Source organism: Macaca thibetana, chromosome 4, assembly GCF_024542745.1.
Source record: "Macaca thibetana thibetana isolate TM-01 chromosome 4, ASM2454274v1, whole genome shotgun sequence".
NCBI classification, from domain to species: Eukaryota; Metazoa; Chordata; class Mammalia; order Primates; family Cercopithecidae; genus Macaca; species Macaca thibetana.
This window is the reverse complement of record NC_065581.1, coordinates 153,802,721-153,816,902: the sequence shown is the minus strand read 5'-3', so window position 1 is coordinate 153,816,902 and position 14,182 is coordinate 153,802,721. Positions and strand designations below refer to the sequence as shown.

Sequence of the window (14,182 nt, the reverse complement as noted above, 5' to 3'; positions counted from 1 at the left end):
CAGGAGCACTTTGTTTAATTTCCATGTATTTGTACAGTTTCCAAAGTTTCTCTTTTTATTGATTTCTAGTTTTATTCCATAGTGGTCAGAAGACAATAAATATGATTTCAAATTTCTAAAATTTGTTGAGACTTGTTTTGTGGCCTAACTTACGATTTTTTCCTGGACAATGTTCCATATGCTGATGAGAAGAATGTGTATTCTGCAACTGCTGGATAAAATGTTCTGTAAATGTCTGTTAGGTCCATTTGGTCTAAAGTACAGTTTATTTATTTATTGAGACAGTGTCTTGTTCTGTCACCAGGCTGCAGTGCAGTGGTGTGACCATAGTTCACTGCAGCCTCAACTTCCCAGGCATAAGCAATCCTCCTACCTCAGCCTCCTGAGTAGCTGAGGCCACAGGTGTATGCCACCTCACCTGGCTAATTTTTAAATTTTTTGTAAAGATGAGGTCTCACTATGTTACCTGAGCTAGTCTCTAACTCCTGGGCTCAAGCAATTCTCCTGCCTCAGCTTCTCGAAGTGTCAGGATTATGATGCCTGGCTCTAAAGTGAAGTTTAAATCCAAAATTAATTTTTGATTTTCTATCTAGATTATCTGCCTAATGCTGACAGTGGGGTGTTGAAGTCCCTAACTATCAGTGTATTGTATTGGCTAGTTGGGGACTTCAACACCCCACTCTCAGCATTGGACAGATGCTAATAATCAAACCTAATAATATTTGCTTTGGATCTAATATTTGCTTTATATATTGGGTACCGTGGTGTTAGGTGTATACATATTGAGAACTGTTACATCTTTTCAGCACTCTACATGTTCAGAGAAACTTCTCTAGTAGCAAACTATAGGAATGATCCCTTTAAGTAAAATAATATATAAATTATGTGACTAGTTACTAAAATTGTGTCCTAAAAACTCATACACAGGAAGAAATACACACCCAGGAAGAAACCATTGAGACTAATCGTTCAAAACTAAGAGGAGAAAAAAAACTGCGATGTATAAATCCAAGGAAAAAATGGCCACAATACTTTCATAGTAGAATAAAAGTATGATACATAAAATGCTATTGTGGTAGATATACTTAATATCTTATTTGCAAAATAAAGAAGAATTACAAATTCTTAAATATTTTAATCTATACTCCTAGGGTAATAATCTACATGAGCCTCAACTAAAATTCAAATGGAAATTCCACATAAAATTCAAAAGATACTTTTAATACTAATCCCCGAACAAAAAGAAAATACACAATGCATTCCAGAAGTAATGGCAGTAACAATGATTGGAAACCTGGGTCAAATGCAAATAGAATTTGAGCTGCAACTGAAGAGACTACACATTTCTGCTTAGATGTCCCAGTTTCAGAAACTGTCCTGAGGTCATTCTTTGGAAGTAGTTTCTAAATTTTAGTATCTTTGTTGTGATTTCTTATGGGAATTTAAGTTTTTGGAGAGAAAGCTGACTGGGCACAGTGGCCCACGCCTATAATCCCAGCACTCTGGGAGGCCAAGGTGGGCAGATTACCTGAGGTAAGCAGTTTGAGACCAGCCTGGCCAACACAGTGAAACCCTGTCTCTACTATAAAATACAAAAATTAGCTGGGCATGGTGGTACATGCCTATAATCCCAGCTACTCGGGAGGCTGAGGCAAGAGAATTGCTTGAGCCCAGGAGGCGGAGGTTGCAGTGAGGCGACACTGTGCCACTGCACTCCAGCCTGGCTGACAGAGTGAGAAAACAAAAAGAAAAAGAAAAAGAAAAAGAGAAAGAGAAAGAGAAAAAGAAAAAGACAAGAGAGAAAGACAGAAAGATGGAAAGAAGGAAAGAAAGAAAGAGAGAGAAAGAAAGAAAAAGAAAGAAAGAAAGAGAGAGAGAAAGAAAGAAGAAAGAAAAGAAAAGAAAAAAGAAAAGGAAGGAAGGAAGGAAGGAAGGAAGGAAGGAAGGAAGGAAGGAAGGAAGGAAGGAAGGAAGGAAGGAAGGAAGGAAGGGAGGGAAAGAAAATTGAATGAGTGGCATCAAAAAGAATCCCAACATTAAGATACTAAATTTACAATCCTCTCTAGCTAAATTTAGTACTTTGATTTTCTTATTTGGCTAGGTGCATCACAAGATAGTATAGTTAGAATGATACAAGGCATTAACATCTTTGCTATTTTGACAAAACGTATGCCAAAACACGCAACTGGTCTTATACACATTCAGAAATTTCAAAAGGCTTTGCTGCAGTATGGATAGGGCATTTATAATAAATTACTTTGCAAGTTGTAAATTACAACAAATATTATTTTCTAATAAATTGACACAAATAAATAATCTACACAAGTTTACTGATTCAGTTACTACACCGTACTGTTTTAGCATATTTCCCTAAAGAACATGGAAACTCCCAAATTTAAATATATGTAATTCTATATTACATATACATATGTTTTTCAACTGTGGATGTTAAAAAAATATAAAATGCCTCTGTGGTGCTTAAAACATTTGCTCCATTTATTCCTCTTTTACCCATGTTGGGCAAAAAAAGAAAAAAGAAAAAAAAATTTGTCCCATTTACATACTTTATACACTTCACTTTAACAACTACAGTAATTAGCATCATTTCCATTTCATTTGACCACTGATTACACAACTGAGTGCTCAGGCAAAATTGTATATGTACATATAATATACAAATTTCTAAATCATTTTCGCTTTTGAATATATTTTACTTTCAAAAGTAAAACTCCATTAACATGTATTACATTTATCAGGTAAAATGAAATTCTGCATATATGTAACACATGTATTTACTTACAAGAAGTTTACTGTCAAGTTAAACTGTAATATGCCTGAGAAAACATGACAAAATAAAATAAAACAAATTATTCATTGATTTTGTCCATGATTTCAGCATAATCTTTTATCTTACACTAAACAAAAGCAAAAACCTGAGGGCTAACTATATGATGAAAGAAGACGTAAATCTTTTATCATACTGCAATTTCCCTGTTTTTAATTTCCCTTCTATTAGGATGGTACACAAGTAATTGTGATTTTTGCCATTGAAAGTAATAGCAAAAGCTGCAATTACCTTTGCACCAACCTAATAAATTTCACATAATGATGCCTTCAAATCTGTAAACACTTCCTGTATTCTGAAAAAAAACCCTTCTGAGTACCATTCCAATAATTTAACTTTTATAAATAAAATAAATGGTTTCTGTATATTTGCTAATTCAAACTATTCTTGTGCTTTTTCACCTACTGGAAAAAACTAATTATGAAAATTATCTCCTCTTTCTCTAATACCTAATTATATATTCTAGAAACTCTTCCATTCCTCAATCTGCCTTAGATTCTCGGTTATACTTGACAATGATAACTATTCGTTTCCCCAGTAACCTTTTTATTTTTGAATAATTTTAGATTTACAGAAAAGTTCCAAGGGTACTACAGACAGTTTCCATATACCGGACACCTGGTTTACCTCATTGTTAATGTATTATCATGGTATATTTGTCAAAACAAAGAAACTGACACTTGAAGATTACTATTAACTAAACAAAACATTTTATTTGAATTTCACCAATTTTTCCACTAATGTCCTCTTTCTGTTCCAGGATCCAATCTAGGACACCACACTGCATTCAGTTGCCATGTCTTCCCAGGCTCCTCTGGTCTATTTATCTGTCTTTCCTTGCTTTTCATGACCTTCGCAGTCATGAGTACTGATGAGATAACCTGTAGGACAACTCCCAATTTGGGTATGTCTGATGTTTTTCTCATGAGTAGACCGGGGTTATGAGTTTTTGGCAAGAATATCACAGAGGTGAAGTACTTTTGTTATCACATCAAATGAGGGGGCACATGACACCCACATGACATAATAACTGGTGACATTAAACTTCATCACTTGGTTAAGGTATATCACTTGGTTATAGAGTTTGAAGAATGAATAGTCATGTATCCACCAACCCAGAACTGTACAGAGTAATTCCTTCACTCTTAAAAAGTTCCCCTGTACATCCCTTTGCAGTCAATACTTCCCTCTCTCCTAAACCCTAACAACCAACAGTCCATTTTCTACTTCTATAGTTTTGTCTTTTCCAGAATGTCATGTGAATGAAGTCACACAGTTTGGATCCTTTTTGGTCTGGCTTCTTTCACTTAGTAAAATGCTTTAAAGATTCATCCATGTTATGTGAATCAATTGTTTGTTCCTTTTTATCACTAAATGTTATCAAAGTTTATCCATTTCCCTGTTGAGTGGACATCTCAGTTGCTTTATATTTTTGGCAATTATGAATAAAGTTGCTATAAACATTTGTATACAGGTTTGGGTGGACCTAAATCACTTAGTTAAACATACCTAGGAGTGCCATCACTGGGTCGTACTCTAAGTCTATGTTTAGTGTTCTGAGAAACTATCTGTCTTCCAAAGCGACTGTACTATTTTGCATTCCCACCAGCAAAGAATGTCAGTGCTGCTGTTTCACCTCTTGGTCAACATTTGTTATTGTTAGTCTTGTGAATTGTAGTCATTCTAATAGGTATATAGTGGTAGTTCTTTGTAGTTTTAATCTCCGTTTCCCTAACGACATATAATGGTGAATATCATCTTTTCAAGTGTTTGCCATCCTTGTATCTTCTTTGGTGAAGTGTCTGTTTAGGTCTTTTCACCATTTTTAATTGGACTGTTTGCTTTCTTATTGTTGATTTTTAATAATTCTTATATATTTTATACACAAGTCCTCTATCAGATATGTAATTTGCAAACATTTTCTCCCAGTCCATGACTTGTCTTTTCATTTTTTTAACACTGTTTTTCACAAAGTAAAAGTTTTTAATTTTGATGAAATCTAACAGTAATTTATCTTTTCATGGATCATGCTTTTGGTGTTATATCTGAAACTTCATGGCCAAACTCAAGACTGGACACATTTTCCCTTTATTTTCTGCTAGAACTCTGATAGGTTCATAATTTACATTTAAGTTTCTGAAGCATTTTAATTATTATTTAAGGTGTGAAGTATATGTGATGTATAAGGTGTGAAGACCATATAAAAATATGTTTTTATTTTTATTTTCTGGCATATGGACATCCAAATTATACCAGCACTATTTGTTGAAAAGGCTATGTTTTTCTCCATTGAATTACCATTATGTCTTTGTCAAAGTTAAGACGACTATATGGGTCAATTATGGATTTCAAATATAAAATTAGTAACCAATTAGTAACCCTACGATGGCCTCTAAATGTTCAAATGAAAGGAAGAGTCACATGTCTTCACTTTAAATAAAAAACCAGATATGATTAAGCTTACCAACGAAGGCATGTCAGAAGCCAAAATAAGCCAAAAGCTAGGTCTCTTGTGCCAGTTAGCCAAGTAGTGAATGCAAAGGAAAAGTTCTTAAAGGAAATGAATAGTGCTACTCCAATGGAACACACAAACGTATGAAACAGCCTCACTGTAGATAGGTGAAACAGCAAGGGCTGATGCAGAAGCTGCAGCAAGTTCTCCAGAATACCTAGCTAAGATAACTGATGAAGGTGGATACACTAAATAACAGATTTTCAATGTAGATGAAAACAACCTTATCTGTGAAGAAGATGCTGTTTAGAACTTTCATTGCTAGAGAGCTGTCAATGCCTGATTTCAAAGCTTCAAAGGACTCTCTTGGCAGGGTTAGTTAATGCTGCTGGTAACTTGAAGTTGAAGCCAATGCTCATTTGCCATTCTGAAAATCCTAGGGCCCTTAAAAATTATGCTAAATCTACTCTGCCTGTGTTCTATAAGTGGATCAAAAAAGCATGGATGACAGTATACCAATTGTAGCATGGTTTACTGAATATTTTAAGCCCATTGTTGAGACCTACTGCTCAAAAAAAAAAAAGATTCTTTTCGAACTATTTCTGCTCACTGACAATGCACCTGGTCACCCAATAGGTCTGATGGAGACGTACAAGAAGACTAATGTTGGTTCCCTGCCTGCTAACACAACATCCATTCTGCATCCCATGGGTCAAAGAGTAATTTTGACTTTCAAGTCTTATGATTTAAGAAGTGCATTTCATAAGGCTATAGCTGTCACCGAAAGTGATTCCACTGATGGATCTGGGCAAAATATATTGAAAACTTTCCAGAAAGGATTCACCATTCAAGATGCTCTAGCCTTCTCTCGTCTGTAACTTTTCATTCCCACAGTAAAAAATCTGGGAATCTCCTAATTTTCACCTCAGAAAGTTACAAATGCAAAAGGAGAAATAAATTTGTTTTGAGAGGAAATCAACTTATTCAAATAACCATGTTATTCTGTTTTGTTCATAATATCAAAGGCTCTATAAATAAACAACTTTAAAGCAGTACCAAATTCACCCAGAGAAAGCTCTGCTTGCAATATTTTTCAGGTCATGTCACACAAAGAAATACAATAACGCTTGCACGACCCACTGAGATAAAATGGACAAGGATGTTCATTGGTGGAGGTGATGGCTCAAGGGACTTAAGAATCCGTCTGGAATGCTGAGAGACCAACACCTCCACTAACTTACAGCTATTCACCTCATCAGGGAAGTGCTGGACTAAAGTAACAAGGCTCTAACAACTCCAGGGATTTCTAGAATTGTGTATCATACACTATTCCTAAAATATAAAAAGTAACATTAAGGTCTGAGGTTAAAAAAAAAAAAGAATCACAATACATATCAATTGCTAAGCAACGTAAAGGGTTCACTTTTGCAGTGGTCTGGAACTAAACCCACAATACCTTTTAGGTAGCCTGTATACTAAAAACCATCAAACTGTCCTCTTTAAATGGATATAAATTATAACTCAATAAAGCTGTTACTAAAAAAATGTTTTTCTGAGATGCTTTTTCTGACAATCTAATTCCACTGTGCAAATATTTCTTTTCATTCTTTAGTCACTCAACATTTATTTTCTAAATATGTATTTTATAAATCACTGACTATACAACACTTGTTTCAAACTTTGATTGAAAATTAACCTTACTTTTCCTTCTTGCTTTTCGGAACTTGACAGCAGCCAGATTTATTAAATTCATGCCATAAAGATTGTAGTCAATGAAGAGCTGTAGGAGGTAGGGAATATGCGCTTCATGAGGCTGGTAAAATTTATTCATTATGGCTCCACTTTGCAAAAGTTCACATATCCTAAATTAGAAAAAAAAAGTTTCATCATAAAATTATGTTCCCTAAAATGTTGAATATAGAAATATAGAGAACAAAGTACTTATTAGCACACAAAATTTTCTTTTCAGTTTTACTGGAAATTTGTATTTTGTCAGAAATTAAAAGTTTCAATCAAGTTTTAAAGTAAGCAACATGTTCTGAATAACAAAAACTGCATGGATGAAGAATATTTTGTCTTAAGCCAATTTGATACTATGTTTAAAAATTAAAATACCAAAAGGTTTTTAAAATAAAATTTTTCTTTTAAAAATAACAAATAATTTTGAAAAGATTAAATATTCAAAAAAGGGAAAGAAATCATTACTTATAATCCCACCACTCAGAGGTATTGCCATTTTGATATTTTTCTTTCCTGAGTTTTTTTTTCCTTCACAATGATGAATACAAACAACAGACAATTATACAAAGCATAGTTAAGTACTACGTGGGGAAATATATTAAACATCTAGAAAAGATACTAATCAGATAGAGGTGCAGAGGATGTTTCTGCAAAACCTTAGAGAAAGTCTCTAAGCAAGAAACTAAAAAAGAGGCATTTTTTTCTCTGAAGAGAGGGAAGAGTATTCATGTAAATAAAACTGCACATGTAAAGGGTCACGAGAAAACATGGCTTATTTAGGAACTGAAACCACTGAGTAAGACTGTGACCTAGTGTCAGAGGCAGGGATAGAGAAGTAATGAGAAGAGTGAGCATGCAGAGCCTGTTAAGACATTTGAAGAGGCAGTGAAATTTGTCTGAGAGGTGAATAGCAGAAAAGTGACATCACCAGACGAGCTATAGAACACAGAAGACTACAGGTAAGGAGTAAATAGGCTGTTGTGGAAAAACTAAGGATGGTGGCTATAACAAGGATCATAGAAATGTATTGATTCAGGAAACACATAAGAGGTGAAATGATCAGGCCTTGATGACTAACTAGATGAAGGGTGAGACAGAAAAGGGGCTGAAGGTGATGCCTAGATTTCCTGCTTAAGCAGCTGGTTAGTGGTGTTGCAATTATTTGAAAGGGGAAGAACTGTAAGAAAAATTGGTTTGTTTGGGATTTTTTGGAAGGGGAATAAGGAGAAACTCAAGTTAGACACAAGGGCATTTAGGTATAGTGGGGATCCAACAGTAATACTGGAAAAGAATCACAAAGAAAATAATAATCATTTTATCAACATAGCAAAGGTAACTAACATATTTGTGATCACTATATATTGGATACTGTGCTAAAGTACTTTATTACAAGTAACGTTTATTACAAGTCTGTGGTACAATCATCTCCATTTTACAAATAAAGAAATTATCTCAGATTTAAAAATCACACAAATAAAAGGCAGAAGAGCTCTGAGGTGGGAGGACCTCCCTTGAGCCTAGGAGTTCCAGGTTACAGTGAGGTATGATAGCGCCACTACACTCCATCCTGGGCAACACAGCAAGATCCTGTCTCTTAAAAAAACAAAGGGGCTAAAATTCAAATCAAATTTTCTCTGCCTTGTGAGCCCTCACTCATAACCACTGGGCTATTCCATCTACCCAGTAGGTGGTTTGATATATTGTTTAGAAGCTCTAGAGAGAAATTAGGCTACTCATATTCATTTGGAAGTCAAAAGCATAAAGATAAACAAAAACCAAAACCAAACAAACCCATGGGAGTAGATAAATCTGTAGAGGGAAGAGAAAATATGCAGAGAAAAGATGAAAGTCTAAGGCAGAATTCTAAGAAACAACCATAGATGTTAAAAGGGAAACCAACAAAATGGCAGAAATACGAATGATCAGACTGGTATGAGAAAAACTAGAGGTGGTATATATCACAGAAGCTGACATTTAGGATTGTTTTAAGGCATCATAAGCATCACCATGAGGTCAAAAAGTAAGGACCTAAAATTGGATTTAGCAACACAGAGGTCATTAGTGAAAGCAATTTTCAGTAAATGGTTGGGGTAGAAGCCATATTGGAATAAATTAAAGAGTGAATGGGAAAACTGAGAACAGTGGCTCGTTCCTGTAATCCCAGCACTTTGGGAGGCTGAGGCAGGCAGATCACTTGAGGTCAGGAGTTCTAGACCAGCCTGGCCAACATGGAGAAACCCTGTCATTACTAAAAATACAAAAAAATTAGTTGGACGTGGTGGTGGTGCCTGTAATCCTAACTACTCAGGAGGCTGAGGCAGGAGAATTGCACGAACCCGGGAGGCTGAGATTACAGTGAGCTAAGATTGTGCCATTGCCCTCCAGCCTGAGCAACAGGGCAAGATTCCGTTTCAAACAAACAAACAAACAATGAATGAGAGGTAAGAAGTTGGATAAATCTTTCAAGGAGAATGGCTATAAGAGAAAGGTGTTTCTATGAGTATGAACGTGTGCGTATAATTAGCAAAGTTTTATTAACATTAAAATAGAATTGGAAAGAAAGATGGGAATAGCCGATAGATGGAAGAGATTCTTGAAAACATCAAAGACCTCCTGAAAAAACAGTACTTAGTACACCTCCAAGGCCACTTTTACCCTAGCTTGCTACTATACATAGTGAAAATCCTTGTTTTGAATCTGAAAGGATGATTAAAATCTTCCATATATGTGCCCTTCCCTGCCCTCAATAACCTGGGCTCCAAGATGATTGAGAGGATAAACTAGAGGCAGGGAGACTAACTGAGAGAAGAAAAAACAACCAAAACCAAAACTAACAAAAAACCTGGAATACAAAATTTCACCAACATCTAGTAAAAAGAGTCAACAGGTTTCTGAGATCTCAGAAGCCCTCTCGCTCTGGACTCATTCCTACACATTTCTCCTTGCTTTGATGCTAAAGAGCAACTTTCTCTTAATGCTGAACTAAGGTCTGGCCAGAAGAGGGCTAACATCATACATGGCAGCATAATCTCTCCTTACTTACTTCTATGAACTCTCTAATCTGTAACAGGAAAGCAGTAGTTGGGAGCCTCCACCTCTAAAACATCCTTCATAGAGTTCAAGCCACTGGCCTCTCCCTATACACATACATGTGTATTTTACGGTCTCTGTCTTTAATAAGACTACAAACTATAGAGGCCTTCTTTCTAGATTTTTTTTATTATTAAAATACTTAAATGATAGTTATTCATGTTTTGGTTTCATTTATTTTTGTACCTTTTCACCACTGCAGGATTGTAAAGATAGATCTTCATAAAGTGTCTTTCCTTCTCATGATAACCATAAAAAGGCCTGAAATATAAGAAAAAGATATTACAAATGATTTTCATAATTCAGAGATGAAATAATGCAACTTACTGCCCTAATTAGATTCAGCTGGCCAAATTCAGTCTTACATTTAATATTATCCACCCCCACAAAAAACAATTATAAAAAACCCAAACCTTTCAGTTAAACCTAGCACAGGTTAACATATGAAATACTAAAGCTTTTTTAAAAAGTGTAAAAAATATCACTTTCTTTGCATTACTGATGATGGGAATTAAAAATTATCACTCTGAAAAAACTATGGACAAAAAGGAAGAGCAAACCATCCAACCCTTAATCTCAAACATTAAGACTTTAAGTGGTTTTTTGTTTTCTTTACTCCACATATAAGAAAACATATTTTTGTTTGCTTTACTCTACATATGAGAGAAACAGACCTTTCAGTCACCTTCTTCTGGCTCTCATTTTTTTGTTAAAAACTGAAGTTCGGGCCGGGCGCAGAGGCTCACGCCTGTAATCCCAGCACTTTGGGAGGCCGAGGCAGGCGGATCACAAGGTCAGGAGATCGAGACCATCATGGCTAACACGGTGAAACCCCGTCTCTCCTAAAAATATAAAAAATTAGCCGGGCGTGGTGGTGGGCGCCTGTAGTACCAGCTACTCGGGAGGCTGAGACAGGAGAATGGCGTGAACCCAGGAGGCAGAGCTTGCAGTGAGCCGAGATTGTGCCACTGCACTCCAGCCTGGGCAACAGAGCAAGACTCCATCTCAAAAACAAACAAACAAACAAAAAGAAAAACAAAAACTGAAGTTCTTCATCAACAAAGTCCTTTAACAACACTTACATTACTTTCCTTATTCAGCTGTTTATTATTAATTTTATAAGTTCAATAGGCAGAGACAATTTACCTATTATATGTACACACAGCATATATTTCAGTAGCTGACATGAGTAAAACTGCAATACACAACAATATCAAGAGAAGCCTCTGAAAAAACTGTGTAGACAGGAACGTAAGAGACTGAAAAAGACCATGAACTTACTTAAGCAACCTAATCATGTTATGGCTGAGTTTTTTCTCAGGGTATCAGCTGGAATGAGGAAAGGGGGAAACAAAAGACTACATAACAGGGAGAGAAATCCTTGGTGCAAGATGAAATAAGCTGAACTCTCACATCATTTCAGGAGGATCTGAAACTACACTACAACCTCTGATATACAGAAAACTATTTTCAAAGATGATTAATTAGAAACAATACATAAACAGGTATAAATTTGTGAATGAAATAAAAGGCTTTGTATTGGCTTAAAAGTGGTCTGTTAATACATGGTTAAATCTTTAGGTGGATAAACCCAATCACTCTTCATTTAAAAACATTGTTCCCTTATGACAGGCAGTAGATAATAGAATTTACTCTCATTAGGACACCACCTCTCTGTGATGTCTAATAGTGTAGTGGACATCAAATAAAGGACTAATTTGGTAGCAGAGTCATTATTTTGGGTATAAACAATTTTTTAAGTTGTTTTAAGCCACCTGTATTATTGCTATAAAGTAATTTCTGTTTAAAAAAAAAATCCAACTATTTACCAAGGTCTAAAGGGTTCCTCATCTCATCCTTGCCTCTCACTCCAATCTCAAGTCATACCATTCTTCCTTCTCCTCCAGCCACTCTTAACATTTCAGGCCCTCTAACTCGATCCCTCAAGTGGAAAGCTCTGCTCTGGACTTCCGCATGGCTTGTTTAATCTTCATTCAGAACTCTACTTAATTTACCTTCTCAGAAAAGTCTCACCTGACCATCCCTCCCTCTCACCCTTCACCCTTTTCTTAACTTTTTATAATACCACTTCCGGTCTAGTTTGCTGCTGTTCACCCTATTTTGTTGCCATGAAGAATGGGTTAAAGAAAGACACATTACATAAATGATATCATTCTCTCTCACTAGCAAATTCAACCTTAATTACAGCCCTTTCCTGCTATGGTATGTTTCATACATACAAAGGTAGCTCTCTGGAAATATGGGCTATCTTCAGCCAGATGAATGGTTTTGCCAAAAGAATTCCTTATCAAGGAGATTCTTTGGGGGGAAAAAAAGTAGAATGGAAGAGTTTGAAAGTAGATGTTTTCATGTTTAAAAAAATCGTATCTCGTAATTAGAGTTAGTTTTTAAAGTATATCAACAGGAAGGAAAATGAGTGTGGACAGTGAAAAATCTCACCTAATTAATTTTGATGGATTGAGAATCTCTTTACAGAAGATTCTCTAAAATCATTGAGTAAGAAGAAATCCCAGAAATTTGCCCAAGGTCATGATCCTATCTCTTAACTCAGCCTCAGGATAGTGATAGTCTAAAATGAATACAGTTAAACCTCATATAAATGTTAATTTGGTAGCTAGATGCAACTTTATGTAACTTAAAGTAGGAAAAATTGAAGGAGTAAAGGAATTAGAGAAGGTAGAGTGAATGAGAAGGAAAAAGGGGATCTAGGGAAGAAAATGACCAAAAAATTAGAAGAAAAAAGAAAACTGCAATGAAAAATTAGAGTGAGCAGCTCATCTTTTGCCCCATGTATCCAGATTTGTAACTCAACTTCTCTAAAAATGTGGCAATGTCTTTAACAAATACAAAAATACAGGAAGATTAGTGACTATGCATTTCACTGGGCTGTTTGGAGACTCAACTTTGAAATGAGGATATATATAGGAAAGTTATTAGAAACTATCAAGAATAAACAAAACTAAAAGATAAAGTAGATAATTATCCCTAACATAATTATTGCTTCTGTTATAGGATGAGTGTAAACTTTCACCTCATTCATTTATCCAACCAAATAGTTATTGAGCCATCTCATAACATGCTAGTGCACGAGCATGCAGTTTACATGCTAGTGGAAGAAACACATAAAAATTAAGTAAATAAATGAAAATTAAAATACCTGCAAACTGTATTAAGTGCTAAAGAAAACAAATAATGGGCTGAGATACAGAATAATAAAAACAACAACAATAATAATGCCCTACTTAAAATACCTTATTTTAAGTGGGATAGTCAAAGAAAACTTCTCTGAAGAGGTCAACGATCTGAATGCTTGGGGAAGGGTAGAATACTCAAGGAAAGAAACTTGTATATACAAAGAACTTAGGTGAGAAACAACTTGGATAGCAGAGTAACTGAGAGAAGATCACTGTTTCTGAATGGAATACAGAAAGCAAAGTTTCAGAGATAGACAGGGGTGAGGTCACATAGGTTATGGCTAGAAGTTTAAATTGTATTCTATTAACAATATGAAGCCACTCAAGAATTTTTAAATGATTTTAAATTTACAGTATAAGAAGAGTACTTCTGTTGCTCTGGAATGAGATAAAAATAGAACGAAATTCAATTAAAATGATACTATCATGGTCCAGAGGAAAGCCTAGATTAAGGTGGAAGAAAGCAGAGATTTAAGGTCTCCACTTGGATTTCATACAGAGATAAAACAACTCAAATGTTCCCGTACGAGCTCCAGAGCTTTCCTGTCAGTTGGCTCCACCTCCACCTTCCGTCTTACTAGCAGAACACACTTAAATTTTTGCAGCCAACCTTGATTTCTCTCTCACAATCCTTACCCAATCAAACAGCAAATCTAGTATATTAACTCAACCTTCAGAATAGATCCAGAAGCTGATGACTCCACATTACTTTCCTGCTACCACCCTAGTTCAAGCCACACTATTTTCTTTTTTGTTTTAATTTTAATTCCTAGGTCTTTTCTACCTTAATATCAAGCCACCATATTTTCTTACCCAGATTAATGTCCTAATTCTCTCCCT

The 14,182-nt window shown here is 35.4% G+C and overlaps 1 protein-coding gene across 8 annotated transcripts in view; it reads right to left on the bottom strand.

The window, feature by feature from the left end:
* The window catches only part of REV3L (REV3 like, DNA directed polymerase zeta catalytic subunit), a 659,986-nt gene that overhangs the window by 574,229 nt on the left and 71,575 nt on the right, over positions 1-14,182 (bottom strand). For 7 of the 8 annotated variants that reach the window (XR_007725269.1, XM_050789035.1, XM_050789036.1 and 4 more), the window contains 2 exons: positions 10,314-10,388; positions 6,999-7,159 (listed from right to left, as the gene is read on the bottom strand). Coding sequence is in view for 7 of the 8 variants with exons in the window: in XM_050789035.1 (XP_050644992.1) it covers positions 6,999-7,159; positions 10,314-10,388 (236 nt within the window). In the remaining variant the exon portion in view is untranslated. Of the gene's footprint in view, positions 1-6,998; positions 7,160-10,313; positions 10,389-10,801; positions 10,933-14,182 lie in introns of those variants that run through there. The other variant, XM_050789040.1, reaches the window with a different exon arrangement.